Below are 15197 nucleotides of genomic sequence, written 5' to 3' on the forward strand. Positions count from 1 at the left end.
CAGATGGTCGGCGGTTCGAATCCCCGCGACGGGGTGAGCTCCCGTTGCTCGATCCCTGCTCCTGCCAACCTAGCAGTTCGAAAGGACGTCAAAGTGCAAGTAGATAAATAGGTACCGCTCTGGTGGGAAGGTAAACGGCGTTTCCGTGTGCTGCTCTGGTTCGCCAGAAGCGGCTTAGTCATGCTGGCCATGTGACCTGGAAGCTGTACGCCAGCTCCCTTGGCCAGTAAAGCAAGATGAGCACCACAACCCCAGAGTCGGTCACGACTGGACCTAATGGTCAGGGGTCCCTTTACCTTTACCTTACTTGGGACACACTTAAGGCAACATCTTAGCACTCAAATGCTTTTTAAGGAATAATATAAATGTAACCTCCGTCTGAGAAGGATGTACAAACTGTGGCAAAGTGATGTTCTTCCATAAGTAAGCCAAACACAAGTGAATGAAACAAGTGTTGAAGCCACATGTGCCATAATAACTTTATTGATCATTGAAATGAGTGAATGTAGGCTTTGACTCCTCCTGTGAAATGTTTCTAACTCAACATGCTGGGCATGTAGAAAAAGCATGTCTCTCTGGTGCTGTCCTCAGGAGAGCCGGACATTCAGAACCAAACCCCCACTTTTCTTGGCACTCTCTTCCTGTTCAGAACCAAAATGGCTGATTTTGCACCAGCTGTTGGGATTCAGCAAGACACCTCCAGGCCGGCCGACAATCCCATTCTTATTTCTTCTGGAAGATTCCAGGCGAAATCTCATTGGCGGCGGGCTCAGGCATGACCTGGATTGTCTGGTTCTGAAGAGCTGCCTCTCGCATCTTGTAGTACATAAACTCATTCTCTTGGAACATGCGCAGCTCCATCTCTGACTGAACGCGCATGGCCTGAAAGGATGGAGACAAAGAGATACAAAGCTAATTTCTTGAGAGTCTGCTTGCGGTGCGTGAGGAAGCCCTCAACCCTGAAACCCAGTTTCCATCGCAAACTGCTAACATTTTGCCTTCTCATACTACACATTGTGCATCCTCTGCACAAAAACAAGTTTTTAAAAAATCTGAAGTCAGCATTTCATTATGATAATCTTCCATCATTTACGTTGCTTCTGCTAGTCATACAGCAAGCAGTTGCTCTTAGGGGTTATGCAAACTAATAAAGGCCAATGCAACTCTCGTTTAGCCCCTACTCTGTGGCTTCTGATGTTTCATAAAGTCCACACATTTTTAAGTGTCATTGTCTTGACAGCTAGAAACATGCTCTTCTATTCAAGTTGAGATCCCACTGCTCAGGCTACAGACAGAGCGTTTAGTGGGCAGTGTTAGAAACTCAGATATACAAGCTAGGTGCCAAATGGCTGCTTAAATCTGGGTTACAGTTGCCATAATGGAATGCCTAGTTGCCATTTTGGGGGGCCAGACGACTCAAAAGTCGTATTTTTCAATATGAGTTTTTTAGTTCCTGCAATTCATTCTGACTGTGCAGGTAATATATAGAGGATATAATTCTACAGGAGGTGTTGCCACTGTGTTAAAACAGTCAAGACCTGTTAGGTTTCCAAGCGGTTGCTTGAGAGCAAGCAGGCAAACACCGTATTTTTCGCTCTATAAGACGCACCAGACCACAAGACGCACCTAGTTTTCGGAGGAGGAAAACAAGAAAAAAAATATTCTGAATCTTAGAAGCCAGAACAGCAAGAGGGATCGCTGCGCAGTGAAAGCAGCAATCCCTCTTGCTGTTCTGGCTTCTGGGATAGCTGCGCAGCCTGCATTCGCTTCATAAGACGCACACACATCTCCCCTTACTTTTTAGGAGGGAAAAAGCGAGTCTTATAGAGCAAAAAACACGGTACCTCCCTGCTCGGCTGTGAAGCCTTGCTTTTGATGCAAAATAAACTTTATCTGTCCAGAGCGCCACTCTCCTGTGGCTGACTCATTCACTGGCAGAATCCGTGAGTGGGTGGGGCTTAAACTTTCCCCAGCAAAGTAATTTCTTGATGCCCAGTTTGCGCCTCCCCTCTCAGGGCGAAACCTTACTGCGCAAGGAGGGCGTGGGTAACGGTGGACCTCTCCCCTCCCTGCTTTGCCCAGGCAAAGTGTCCTGGCAACGCCTCAGCACCTCGAACCCTGAAGCTCCTCTAAATTGGAGGTATGGTTACTCTCCCCTGCCAAGGAGGAGCTGCTTTCTACGATCTTTGGGGGCTCTCTGTAATCCATCCAGCTTTCCTTCTCTCCCTCCTGAACCGACGGTAGTTCCCTGACAAGACCCAAGGATCCCCAGGCATGCGCCTCCAAAATGGTGGAGATGTCGGGCGCCATCCAGGCACCCGGGCATCTTCGCTTGGTCGCAAGTGGCCTGGCGAATTTCGAACACAGGTAGTGGGGGTGTTATTGTGTGTGTGGAGGGTGTTAATGTTTTTGTTTGCTACCATGGTATGTCCTTGTTGTTTTCGTATTGTAAACTGCCCTGTGATCCTTGGATGAGAGGCAGTATAGAAGAAGAAGAAATAATAATAATAATAATAATAATAATAATAATAATAATAATAATAATAATTGCATTGCAGACAGCTATATTTGGGTCCCCTATTGGTGACTAATGGGACGTGGGTGGCGCTGTGGGTTAAACCACAGAGCTTAGGACTTGCCGATCAGAAGGTCGGAGGTTTAAATCCCTAGCAGTTCGAAAGCACATCAAAGTGCAAGTAGATAAATATGAGTGCCACAACCCCAGAGTCGGCCACAACTGGACCTAATGGTCAGGGCTCCCTTTACTTTTATGGGTGACTAAGCAGTGGCCCTTCATACTGCAGGACTGTAATTCCCATAATCCCTGACCATTGGCCATGCTGCCTGGGACAGATGGGAGTTGTAACCCCTGCTGTAAATATTGCAAGGCCAAGTAATCACTTGGATCGCTTGTGCAGTCCGTCTGGCCCTTGCGCACATGTGCTCCAGAGGGATGCCTGGAAACAATTTGCCACTTGGAGCAGCTGGCAGGGAGATCCAGTTCCGAGGGTCTTCAACATCCTTTGTTCTCCCTATGAACCATCTCCAAATACAGTGGTACCTCGGGTTAAGAACTTAATTCGTTCTGGAGGTCAGTTCTTAACCTGAAACTGTTGTTAACCTGAAGGACCAATTTAGCTAATGGGGCCTCCTGCTGTTGCCGCGCCACCGGAGCATGATTTCTGTTCTCATCCTGAAGCAAAGTTCTTAACCCAAGGCAATATTTCTGGGTTAGCGGAGTCTGTAACCTGAAGTGTCTGTAACCCGAGGTACCACTGTACAGTGGTACCTTGAGTTACAAACGCCTCAGGTTACAAATGCTTCAGGTTACAAACTCCGGTAACCTGGAAGAGTTACCTTGACTTGAGAACTTGAGGATGCGAATGGAAATCGCACGCCGGAGGCCCCATTAGTGAAAGCACACCTCTAGTTAAGAACAGTTTCAGGTTAAGAACGGACCTTCGGAAGGAATTAAGTTCGTAACTAGAGGTACCACTGTATGTTCAAGCAAGCCTGCCTGGAGCCTCACAATACCACGAGTCACTTACCTCCAAATCTTTGGTAATTGGGTGGGTGGAGCCATGGGTCACCAGGAGAATAGCGTAGGCTTTGCAAATCATCCCATGGCCCGCTTCAATGAGGCCAGCGTGCCACTGAGTCACTCCAGCTCTCATGAGCGCCATCCCTAGCTGTGCGTTGTTTGGGTGGTAGAGTTTCCTAGGGGAAATACAAGAGGAAGCCACTTGACATTTGCAAGTCAGTGTTGGGGCATATATATTGCTTCTTGTCTGGGTTTCCAGCTTGCTGGAGATGTGGCGGTTTGCTTCAGGGGGGGGGCTCAGTCCGAAGAAGGAGGTTTGACTCCATTCCACCAATGACTACAGCCTCCATAAGGGATAGAAAGTTATGCTGGGTCTCTGGGACTACACAACCATTGCTGCTGTGCCTTTGGACCGTGTCTTGGAAGCTGTGATGTTGAATGGTTGGAGGCGCAAGCTGAACTGATGGATAGGTGTTCAAAAAGAGAACATTCTAAGCTTAAGATGGGGTAAATGGTTATGGGAGGGTGAAAGCCTGGAGCCCCTTGGGATCCTGTCAATATAATTTCACAGATCTTTGGGATGCATAGTAATAATAATAATAATAATAATAATAATAATAATAATAATAATTTATACCCCGCCCATCTGGCTGGGTTTCCCCAGCCACTCTGGGCACCTTCCAACAAAACACTAAAATACAATAACCTATTAAACATTAAAAGCTTCCCTAAACAGGGCTGCCTTCAGATGTCTTCTAAAAGTTTGGTAGTTATTTTTCTCTTTGACATCTGGTGGGAGGGCGTTCCACAGGGCGGGTGCCACCACCAAGAAGGCCCTCTGCCTGGTTCCCTGTAACTTGGCTTCTCGCAGTGAGGGAACCGCCAGAAGGCCCTCGGCGCTGGACCTCAGTGTCCAGGCAGAACGATGGGGGTGGAGACGCTCCTTCAGGTATACTGGACCGAGGCCGTTTAGGGCTAGGTCAGCACCAACACTTAGAACTGTGCTCGGAAACGTATAGGACAAGACAAGCAGCTAGTTGCCAGGGATTTCGCACATGACCACATAAAGGTTGGATTGGATGGCGATGATCAAGGATTGGATGATGCAGACAGCAATAGACTTTATTCTCTATGGCTCCCAGTAATTGCTAAGGGACTAGTAAACAGTTACAATCTAGGATGCCGTAGGAAGGGGGTGGGAGCCTACCTCCTGCCCCAGACTCTGAAATCACCAGGGGCATAGGGGAGATTTAGCTCCCATCAGGGGCGGAGGAAGGGGTGTGCCGTGGGGATGGTCCGCCCCAGGTGTCACCACTGAGGGGGGTGACAAAATGTCAGGCGGCATTCACCACATCTCTCCTGGGAGTGACGCAGTGGCTTCATCCGCCCACTGCCTCCCCCTCAGCTGTAGGGCGGCTGAGCGGGAGGAGGCAGACAGACTCCTCAGAGGCCCAACGGAACGTCCTGCCTCGGCTGGCCCCGCCCCACGGGCAGCTGGCCCCACCCCTGGGGGCAGGGCACATTCCCCAGGCACCCAATCGGCTTGCTCCGTTGCTGGCCCCCATAGCACTGATGCCTGCCCTGTCTCTTCCACTGAATTGACTCCATTACTTCACTTGCGGACAGCTTTGCCGCCAGACCTCAGTCCAAACTGCACCAACAGGGGACCCCAGGTAAAACAAGAAGAGATCGCTATGAATTGCGCACTTACTCAGTTCATGCCCAAAAGAGAGACGCTTGACAAAAACACACATACCTGACCTGATGATGGACATTTTGGTAGCATCATAAAAACAAGCATTACAGCCATACCTCGGGTTACAGATGCTTCAGGTTGCGTTTTTTCAGGTTACGGATGAGCCAAAACCCGGAAGTACCGGAACAGGTTACTTCCGGGTTTCGGCAGTCATGCAAGCGCAGAAGCGCTAAATCAGCGCCGAATTGCAACCCGTGCATGTGCAGACACGCCGCTGCGGGTTGCGAACGCTGCTGGTTGTGAACGTGCATCCCACATGGATCACGTTCACAACCTGAGCATCCACTGTACTGGCAACACAGAATATATTAACTACATTGTTTATATATGCAAATAAGTTCCAGAAGAGCAGAGAAAGGATGGCACTGCCAGGTGAACCTAAGCAGGTTATGACATTGTACTGCTTTCACTGGATGCTTTAAAGCTCCCCTATTGTTACAGACTAGACAGCATCTTAAAAAGCAGAGACATCACCTTGCCGACAAAGGTCCGTTTAGTTAAAGCCATGGTTTTTCCAGTAGTGATGTATGGAAGTGAGAGCTGGACCATAAAGAAGGCTGATCGCCAAAGAATTGATGCTTTTGAATTCTGGTGCTGGAGGAGACCCTTGAGAGTCCCATGGACTGCAAGAAGATCAAACCTCTCCATTCTGAAGGAAATCAGCCCTGAGTGCTCACTGGAAGGACAGATCCTGAAGCTGAGGCTCCAATACTTTGGCCACCTCGTGAGAAGAGAAGACTCCCTGGAAAAGACCCTGATGTTGGGAAAGATGGAGGGCACAAGGAGAAGGGGACGACAGAGGACGAGATGGTGGGACAGTGTTCTCGAAGCTACCAGCATGAGTTTGACCAAACTGCAGGAGGCAGTGGAAGACAGGAGTGCCTGGCGTCCTCTGGTCCATGGGGTCACGAAGAGTCGGACACAACTAAACGACTAAACAACAACAACTACATTGTTACAGAAAGGTGAGTTGGCTTGCAGTCAGCATCATGTTTCATTTTGGAAAACTGTTTCAAAATCATTTTTATTTGTTGGATTTTTATTGCGGCTGTACGCTGCTACAATATTTGGTAGCTTTTAGCAGCCTAGAGATATTCCAAAGAAATGAATAAAATGGATATACATACATGTAACCATCCACCATTCGTTTTGAATAACCAGCTGCCTCATCGAAGAGCTGGAGGTAAGAGAGAACTTCCGACATGATGCTGAGGATCCGGAGTAGGTAAAGGTTTGTGTCTCCCAGCACTGGTTCCTGCTTGTCCAGACACTCTCGGCACAGCTTTACAACCTAGGACAAACCACACACAGAAAGGAACATCATAGAAAGAGGTACATTTGTGGCAGAACAAATCTGCCTCTGCAGTGCATAGCTCTGAAGACATGATGTTTTACAAGGGAGTTGGGACATATACGACCGGTTTCGGTAACCGCTTAACACACATATCCAAAATGGTATTTTGTTTCCCAAGAGGATAGCTATTCCTTTCCTGTACAGTTGTCATTGTCAACTAGCACACTATCATGTTTGGGGAATGGGGTGTTTGGTGTGTTAGGGGAAGGGTAGTACCTCTGTGCTCCTTCTGGGGTAGTTTGGTCCCCCATCCTACACTCAACCCTCACACTAAAAGTCTCAGGTACTCATTAAACAAGTTCCTGGAGTATGTGGTACCCAGAAGAGGACACCACTTAACCACCTGAGTTGGATGATAATCAACATCATCAAGACCAGGCTCAGGGTGGCTAACATCAGGTGTTAAAACCATTGATTAAAATACAACTTAAAAACAGGATGAAAACACAACTTAAAATGCAGCCTCATTTCAGTGGAAGCCCAGATCAAAAACTGTTTGGGGGGAGAAAACGTCAAATCTTCACCAAGGCCAACTCTCCAGACTGGTCCTACACGTGGGCCAGAAAAAAAGCCAGGGAAGTCCCCAAATAGGGGTTCCATCACAGAAAGAAAACGAAAAAGGGGGAGGGGATCAGGCTGATTCCAAGCCAAAGACCAGGTGGAACAACTCCATCTTACAGGCCCTGCGGAAAGAAATCAGATCCCGCAGGGCCCTGGTCTCATGAGACAGAGCACTCCACCAGGCTGGAGCCAGTGTTGAAAAGGCCCTGGCTCTGGTTGAGGATAATCTAACTTCCTTAGGGCCCGGGACCACTAGGGTGTTGCTATTTATGGACCTTAAGGTCCTCCACGGGGCATACCGGGAGAGGCAGTCCCATAGGTACGAGGGTCCTAGGGAAAGGGATCCTTTCAGGTAAGAAAGGAGACCTGGGCTGTTTAGGGCTTTATACACAAATGGTAAAACCTTAAACTTTGCCTGGCAGCTAAATATCTCTGTTAAGTTAAGGGAAGGAACTATTTTCATGTATTCTATCATTGTTCTGCCCTATCACTCAGAGCCTTCTTTTGGGCAGGCAAATGGGGATCGTGAAAATAATTTTTTCCCACCATGTCCCCAGCTATAAAATAATGTAGACATGAGATGTAATTGTCTGGGTTTCCTCAACGCATTAATAACCCTTCTGCGACTCACTTGGTGGTATATCCCTTCGGTACGAGCCTCATCAATCTTTTCCAGGGTTTCCTTGGAGAACTGGATGACATCCTTCACCACTTCCTTGGATGGCTGCAAGAAGCAAGGGGAAACGATTCAAATGTGTGTCTTAGGTCTTCCTGTCAGACTCTTCCAAAAGTGCCCAGCTGGCAACCCAATTATCTTTTCATTAGCAAAACTCCAGGATCAATTACATTCCTGATTATGTACACCAGCCAGAGCTCAGAAATTCATTTTATAATAATATAATCATAATTTATTATTTATACCCCGCCCATCTGGCGGGGCTTTCCCAGCCACTCTGGGCGGCTTCCAACAAAATATTCAGTAATAAATCGAACGTTAAAAGCTTCCCTAAACAGGGCTGCCTTCAGGTGTCTTCTAAAAGTCTGGTAGTTGTTGTTCTCCTTGACATCTGGTGGGAGGGCGTTCCACAGGGCAGGTGGCACCACCAAGAAGGCCCTCTGCCTGGTTCCCTGTAACTTGGATTCTCACAGTGAGGGAACCACCAGAAGGCCCTAGGAGCTGGACCTCAGTGTCCGGGTAGAACGATGGGGGTGGAGACGCTCCTTCAGGTATACTGGACCGAGGCTGTTTAGGGCTTTAAAGGTCAGCACCAACACTTTGAATTGTGCTCGGAAACATACTGGGAGCCAATGTAGGTCTTTCAAGACCGGCGTTATGTGGTCTCGGCAGCCACTCCCAGTCACCAGTCTAGCTGCCGCATTCTGGACTAGTTGTAGTTTCCAGGTCATCTTCAAAGGTAGCCCCACGTAGAGCACATTGCAGTAGTCCAAGTACAGTGGTACCTCACGTTAAGTACTTAATTCGTTCTGGAGGTCCGTTCTTAACCTGAAACTGTTCTTAACCTGAAGCACCACTTTAGCTAATGGGGTCTCCCGCTGCCGCCACGCTGCCAGAGAACGATTTCTGTTCTCATCCTGAAGCAAAGTTCTTAACCTGAAGCGCTATTTCTGGGTTAGCGGAGTCTGTAACCTGAAGCGTATGTAACCTGAAGCGCATGTTACCTGAGGTACCACTGTAGAAGGAACTAGTTCAAGTTCAGTCACATACCTTTTCATTCCCCTCTTTCACAGCCGTCATCAGGTCGTCTTTGATTCCTTTTTGGCAATGCTCACAGGTGCAGTCAAAATAATACTGCTTCTTCAGCTGCTGCTTTCTGTCTTCACTAACATTGAGGAAATCTACATAGGAAACAGTCAGCTCTTCCCCGACGGAGATCTTACCCAGAGCACGCAGCTCGATCCTGGTGTCAACAAGCAAAGAGACAGCGCCAGATAAACACCAGAGACTTGTCTGTGTTGCTTTCCAGTAATAATAATAATATCAGAAGTGACTCACCACCACCCACGATGCCTAGGACGAAAGGCTTACTTCCCAGAGCTGTGCATCCTTTCCACACAACCAAAACCCTGTACCAATGTAACACAAATCCCGCATGAAGGAAGGCTGTATTTGGCTACCTGCATAAAAGGTAAAGGGACCCCTGACCGTTAGGTCCAGTCGTGGACGACTCTGGGGCTGTGGCGCTCATCTCGCTCTATAGGCCGAGGGAGCCGGTGTTTGTCCACAAACAGCTTCCGGGTCATGTGGCCAGCAGGACTAAGCCGCTTCTGGTGAACCAGAGCAGCGCATGGAAACACCGGTTACCTTCCTGCTGGAGTGGTACCACAGCGCCACCCGCGTCCCCTGGCTACCTGCATAAATGTATGCAAATCAAGAAAATGTTGGTGGGGTTTATTGGACTTTTCCCCCTACCTCACTCTTTCCCCCTGCTTCTGCTAGAGTACATCACAAGGGCTCAGAAATCAGAGCTGTTGCTTTGAAATGAATGCTGCCTTAGTTGTGCAACTAAGGGAACATTGCATACATTTTCTGGGTTTCCATATGATCACAGCATACATACAGCCTTGACCATCTGCTCAGAGCACCAATATATATTTTCTGGTCAGTGGGATTCTATTTTTGCTGCTCACACACACAGGTCATATTTTTGTCAGCACTTTGCCTCTCGCTGCCAGAATCACTTCCCAATTTCCTTTCAATCAGAAAATTACCGTATTTTTCGCTCTATAAGACGCACCAGACCATAAGACACACCTAGTTTTTGGAGAAGGAAAACAAAAAAAATATTCTGAATCTCAGAAGCCAGAACAACAAGAGGGATCGCTGTGCAGTGAAAGCAGCGATCCCTCTTGCTGTTCTGGCTTCTGGGATAGCTGCGCAGCCTGCATTCGCTCCATAAGACGCACACACATTTCCCCTTACTTTTTAGGAGGGAAAAAGTGAGTCTTATAGAGCAAAAAATACGGTACTTGAAGGTAGCACTGGGTCTGATTTTAGGACATGGGTCACCCAGATTACATGGTAAGAAGCCGAGCCTTTGCACAGCTGGACACCAGGTTCACCAGAGGAATCCCATTTATTTATTAAATTTGAATCCACCTGGTCCTCCATGCATTACTCAAGGCAGACTCCCTTAGCTTTAGCAGCTGAACTGATGCACCATCCAATCATTCTCTAGGACAAAGGCATCAGGTTTGAGAGAATGCATGGGGAATGTGGAAAGTAAACGTTCTTATTTTGCCCCCCATGGGAATGCCAGCATTTGGGCTGTCCTCACAGGTACATCATGCCCTCCATAAACAAGAATGCATTTTGAAAGATCTCCATTTCAAGCTCTGTGTTTTTCTACCATACCATCCAAAACATATTGTGTTCTATTGTCATTTCAATAGGGCCGCTTAAATAGGTTTTGGGACTCCCCAGATTGCAGAATGGTATCAAATATTTTCAGCCGCATGTTCTAAGCATGTTGCATGTAAAGATCTTTCAGTTTCCCCCACCTTTCCCCTTAATTTCCAGAGGGGTAGCTGTGTTAGTCTGTTGCCACAAATAGAGAGTCTTTGGCAAGTTAAAGACCGACACATTTATTATGGCAATTTTATTATTGTGGGACAGAGACCACAAAAGTTTATGCCGTGGTAAAAGTGCTAGACTTTCAGGTACCACAAGAGTTGTTTAATTTTTAAAAAATTCATTTATTTTAGGCATATATAACCTGCTCTTTCTTGAAAAGCTCAGGGAGGCCCGCACAAACTATCCTGACCAGGTCCACAGCTGTTTAGTTTCAACAGTGCTACCCCATAACAGTTCATTAGGACCCTAGATTTGTCGGGGAGATGAAGAATACATATCTACGAGTGCTTGCTCATTTGCTGCAGGACCAAGGAACTGGAAGACTTCCAGATGTTGAACGCCAACTCCCATCAGTCTTAGCCAGCCTAGCTAATGGTCAAGGATGATGGCGTTCCCCAGCCCTGATTTGCAGGGACCAATAGCAAACATCTGCCACAGTGCACTCAAATTCAATCACAACTTTTCAATTGAATGCACCACTCTCTTTTTTTTAAAGGATGTTCCTTTACATGCCACATTAACCATGTTCATAATTAGAGACACACAGGTTTAAAAAGAAAACAATGTGTTAGTTGTGGAGACTTAAGTTTCAAGCATGCAACATCGCCCAACAAAGGCCTTTTTTTTAATTTTTACAATCAGCTATTCTATCTAGAGACATGCAAGCAACCGTTTCCCTTGTAAACCACTGGAGTTTTGACAGCCTACTCTGCACCCATGACCCAAGGTGAGCCAATCAACTCGGGCAGCTGTGGGGCACTCCTTGGACTCATGACCTGCCACCTCCTTGGTAGCGCCCCCCATGGGCAAATAAGAGGCACTGCTGGCCTCCTCCCATCCCTAGGCATGGCTGAGAGCAGGATCCTCCCCACTGCCCACCACCACCAGCCTTGGATTCCCACTTCAACCATCTGGTAAGATTGATTTGATTCCCCTGCTTGTCCCCAGTGCAGAACTTCACCCATCCCTTCTTCTCTGGTGGGGCGTAGGGATGCCATTTTGTGGTTCCAAAATGTCTTGGACCGGTCCTGACTACCAGGAATGCTTGGAATACAGTTTCGCAGCCCCCAAATTTCTCCCCTCATTGCAAAGAGAGGAGGTAACCAGTGGCAGGAGGTTGATGTGCTTCCTTCTACACTCCAAAGCACGTGGACCAGCCGAGGTTACAACTCCCATCTGTCCCAGGCAGCATGGCCAATGGTCAGGGGTTATGCGAATTACAGTCCTGCAGTATGAAGGGCCACAGCTTAGTCATCCATAAAAGTAAAGGGACCCCTGGCCATTAGGTCCAGTCGTGACCAACTCTGGGGTTGCGGCGCTCATCTCGCTTTATTGGCCGAGGGAGCCGGCGTACAGCTTCCGGGTCATGTGGCCAGCATGACTAAGCTGCTTCTGGCGAACCAGAGCAGCGCACAGAAACGCCGTTTACCTTCCCGCCGGAGTGGTACCTATTTATCTACTTGCACTTTGACGTGCTTTCGAACTGCTAGGTTGGCAGGAGCTGGGAGCTCACCCCGTTGCGGGGATTCAAACCGCCGACCTTCTGATTGGCAAGCCCTTCTTCACTGAGGTACTTAGGTTTGTTAATTTTTGTTATCATTACAAAGGGAGCCAGTGGCAAGGGTGAGCACACCAGAAAATTGTAATATGAAATGAATGGCAAAGGATTAAAAAAAGAAGAAGATCAGACATTGATTTCAATAGGGAGAGTTCACCAGGTGTCAAGGAAGGAGTCAGGGACAGGTCAGCAATAGCTCACAAGGTGTCAATGACGTTAAATCTTTATTCAAAGAAACAAAACAGCTCAAGGCTCATGAGCACAGCCTGTAGGTTTTGCCCCCAATGAAGAAGCTGCAAGGACTGTAGATCCTCTCCTTTCTACAGCTCCCCAAATCTCCTCCTTTCCCAAGGAACCTGAGGCTCCTTTGCCTTCTCTCTCTTCACTCTTCCTCTCCATCCCTCTCTATGTTCTAGGAGACAAGGTGGAGAGGAGCTGGACACTGTAGCAGGAGGAGACACCCTCACTTCTTCAGCACCCTGCCCTCTTCCTCCCCAGCCTCTGCGTCTGCCTCGGAGTCTGAACTGCGCTCTGCCACAGCCTCTTCCTGCTCACTAAGCCCTGTTGCCTCTTCATCTTCCGACACCTCCTCCTCCCAATCTGCTCCCTCTGATCATTCATCCCTGTCCCACCACCAATCCCCAGTCTCTGAGCTTTCTTCCCTTGGGGGTTCCCCAGCTGGTTCCTTCCACCGTTCCTCTGCATCTAGCCAGTCCAAGACACCATGTGCTCAACTCTCTCCCATTGAAATGAATGAAATTTAGCATTTATTGTGTTATTAAGTTAATACGTAAAATTAGACATATTCTTTTTAAGTACTTAACTTTGGCTGGATTGTCCCCATGGGATCTACATCTACTCATCCCCACATGAAGAAAGAGGATCCACCAAGAGGGCTGATCTTTGCTTGGAAGACCTCAGCAGAAACAGGTGTCGCCTTGCGGCCTAGAACTAGCTAAACTGATATTGTAAACACCTGCGGCTTTTGCCATTTTAATTGCTTTTAAGGTTTTGTAATTCTAAACAGGGGCCCGAAAGTGTTTGTCAATGCAGCCAAAATCAGAGTATCAGACAATGCCACGTTATTTGCTCTTGTAATAAAAGATCTACTGGATCTACTACGGTTACCATCGTTAGAAATTCTCATGCTATCATTGCCAATGAAAGAATTGGAAAGAAAAATAAATTGGAGCAGGCATTAAGAGGTATGGGGAAGTTTGCCAGAGGAGAGGGGGAATTATTGTCAAAATGACTACTTAAAAAAAAAAAAAAGACTACAAATGCAGGGATTACAAAATGAAGGGTTGGGTTTAGTGGGACTTTGCATAGAGGTGGTAGAAAGAGTCAAAACAAAGTCATCTTTGTAACTTGGTTATTACTGCCTGTGGGACTTTGGGGTCGGTATGGGGGGTGTTGGAGCGGGATAGCAGTGAAAGGGGAAATATTATGGTATCAAGGCCAACCCACCTCATCTGGGTGTGGAACAATGATCTTACAGCCTGATGACTGAAAGAAAGAAACAGACATCTGCAGTTTGACAGAGGTAAACACACTAAAAAAAGAAAGGAAGTAAAGCAAATGGAATCCATACATTTAGTACATCAAATGCTAGCGTACAGCTTTCGAGGGCCAATGTAGAGATCAGAGGCAGCAGTGAAGGTAGCATATCAAATTGCAAGTTGGAGTCCTAAGCCACAACACTCTCCTCCATGACTTCACAAGGCTATCGGCAGGCGACGGAATTGCCACCCCTTTCCTGCAGCCTTCAAATGGGCATAGCTGTCAACTTACAGATTGGAAAATAAGGGACCAGCAGCCTCGAAAATAAGGGATCAGCAGCCAAAATAAGGGATTTTAGTCAACCAGCTGAAGTACGAAGTTAAAAGGGACCAGATAATTTTGGAGAGCAGCGCCGGTTTTTAGCCCTTCATTTCCAGAGGTTGCTGCTCAAGACACCAGCTGAGGAAACACTGCAATTAAATAACTACAAGCAGCAACCACTTTTCGCGCAAAACGAAGTCCAAGCTACGAAGATGCTGCTGCAGTTCTGTATCTTTTCTCTCGTGCTCCATCTGCAGCTCTCAGTTCCATCAGGCGGGGCAGGAGGAAGGGGGGGGGGAAATAGCGCCCAAAGTAAACCCGCAGATCAGACCATCTATGCTAGTCTACCACTACAAATCTATGGGAGAAGCGCTTGCGGTCCTTCCTCTGCTTTCCCCCCTCTATGGAACACCTGCCGCCTCCTCCTCTCTCTGAACTGCTTTCTCTATAGTTGCCCCTGCTCTTCTCTCAAGGCTCCTCAGCAATTCATAGGCTGCCCATCTCATCTGGGTTCTTTGGCGGCGCAACCGCAGTACGGCCTAGCAGGAGCAGCGGCAGCGGCGGTGGGCAGAGGGGAGGCCCCAGGCAGAGACGCTCAGTTCGGCGGCCGCGAGGAGGATGGCGGCAGAAGGGCCCGAGGCTCCCGCCAGTCCCAGCGGGGAGGGGCTCCCGGGGGCCGAGGCTGGTGAGAGGAGGCCAGAGGGGGGCAGGCCGGGCAGCCAAGCAACACAGTTGGAGCCTCCCTCCTCCCTGACTGGCAGGGAGGGAGGGAGAGGAGCTGCTTCCTTTGAAACCCAGGAAATTTAAGGGGCATCATCAATAAGGGACAGCAGCGGGACACGGCGCTGGGATAAGGGAGTTTCCCACCAAATAAGGGACGGTTGACAGCTATGCAAATGGGCTCTAAAGACTTTTCATTCCGTCAGGCTCTTAATGGATTTTATCAGTGGCCCTCCCTATATGTTTTGTACAATTGAATGTGCTTTTCATATTTGTGCCGTTAAACTGCCTGGC

The 15197-nt window shown here is 48.0% G+C and overlaps 1 protein-coding gene across 2 annotated transcripts in view; it reads right to left on the reverse strand.

Annotated features, from left to right (window-relative positions):
- Nucleotides 1–470: 470 nt before the first annotated feature.
- SMYD1 (SET and MYND domain containing 1) overlaps nucleotides 471–15197 on the reverse strand; it is a 47862-nt gene continuing 33135 nt past the window's right edge. The window contains exons 5-10 of one of the 2 annotated variants that reach the window (XM_083583189.1): nucleotides 13830–13868; nucleotides 8939–9131; nucleotides 7844–7936; nucleotides 6425–6588; nucleotides 3549–3717; nucleotides 471–882 (exon numbers count right to left, since the gene is read on the reverse strand). In XM_083583189.1, the coding sequence (XP_083439315.1) occupies nucleotides 724–882; nucleotides 3549–3717; nucleotides 6425–6588; nucleotides 7844–7936; nucleotides 8939–9131; nucleotides 13830–13868 (817 nt within the window). In that variant the 3' untranslated portion in view covers nucleotides 471–723. The remainder of the gene's footprint in view (nucleotides 883–3548; nucleotides 3718–6424; nucleotides 6589–7843; nucleotides 7937–8938; nucleotides 9132–13829; nucleotides 13869–15197) is intronic. The other variant, XM_083583190.1, reaches the window with a different exon arrangement.

Source organism: Podarcis filfolensis (genome assembly GCF_964270895.1).
Source record: "Podarcis filfolensis genome assembly, chromosome: 13".
In the NCBI taxonomy this organism is placed as follows: Eukaryota; Metazoa; Chordata; class Lepidosauria; order Squamata; family Lacertidae; genus Podarcis; species Podarcis filfolensis.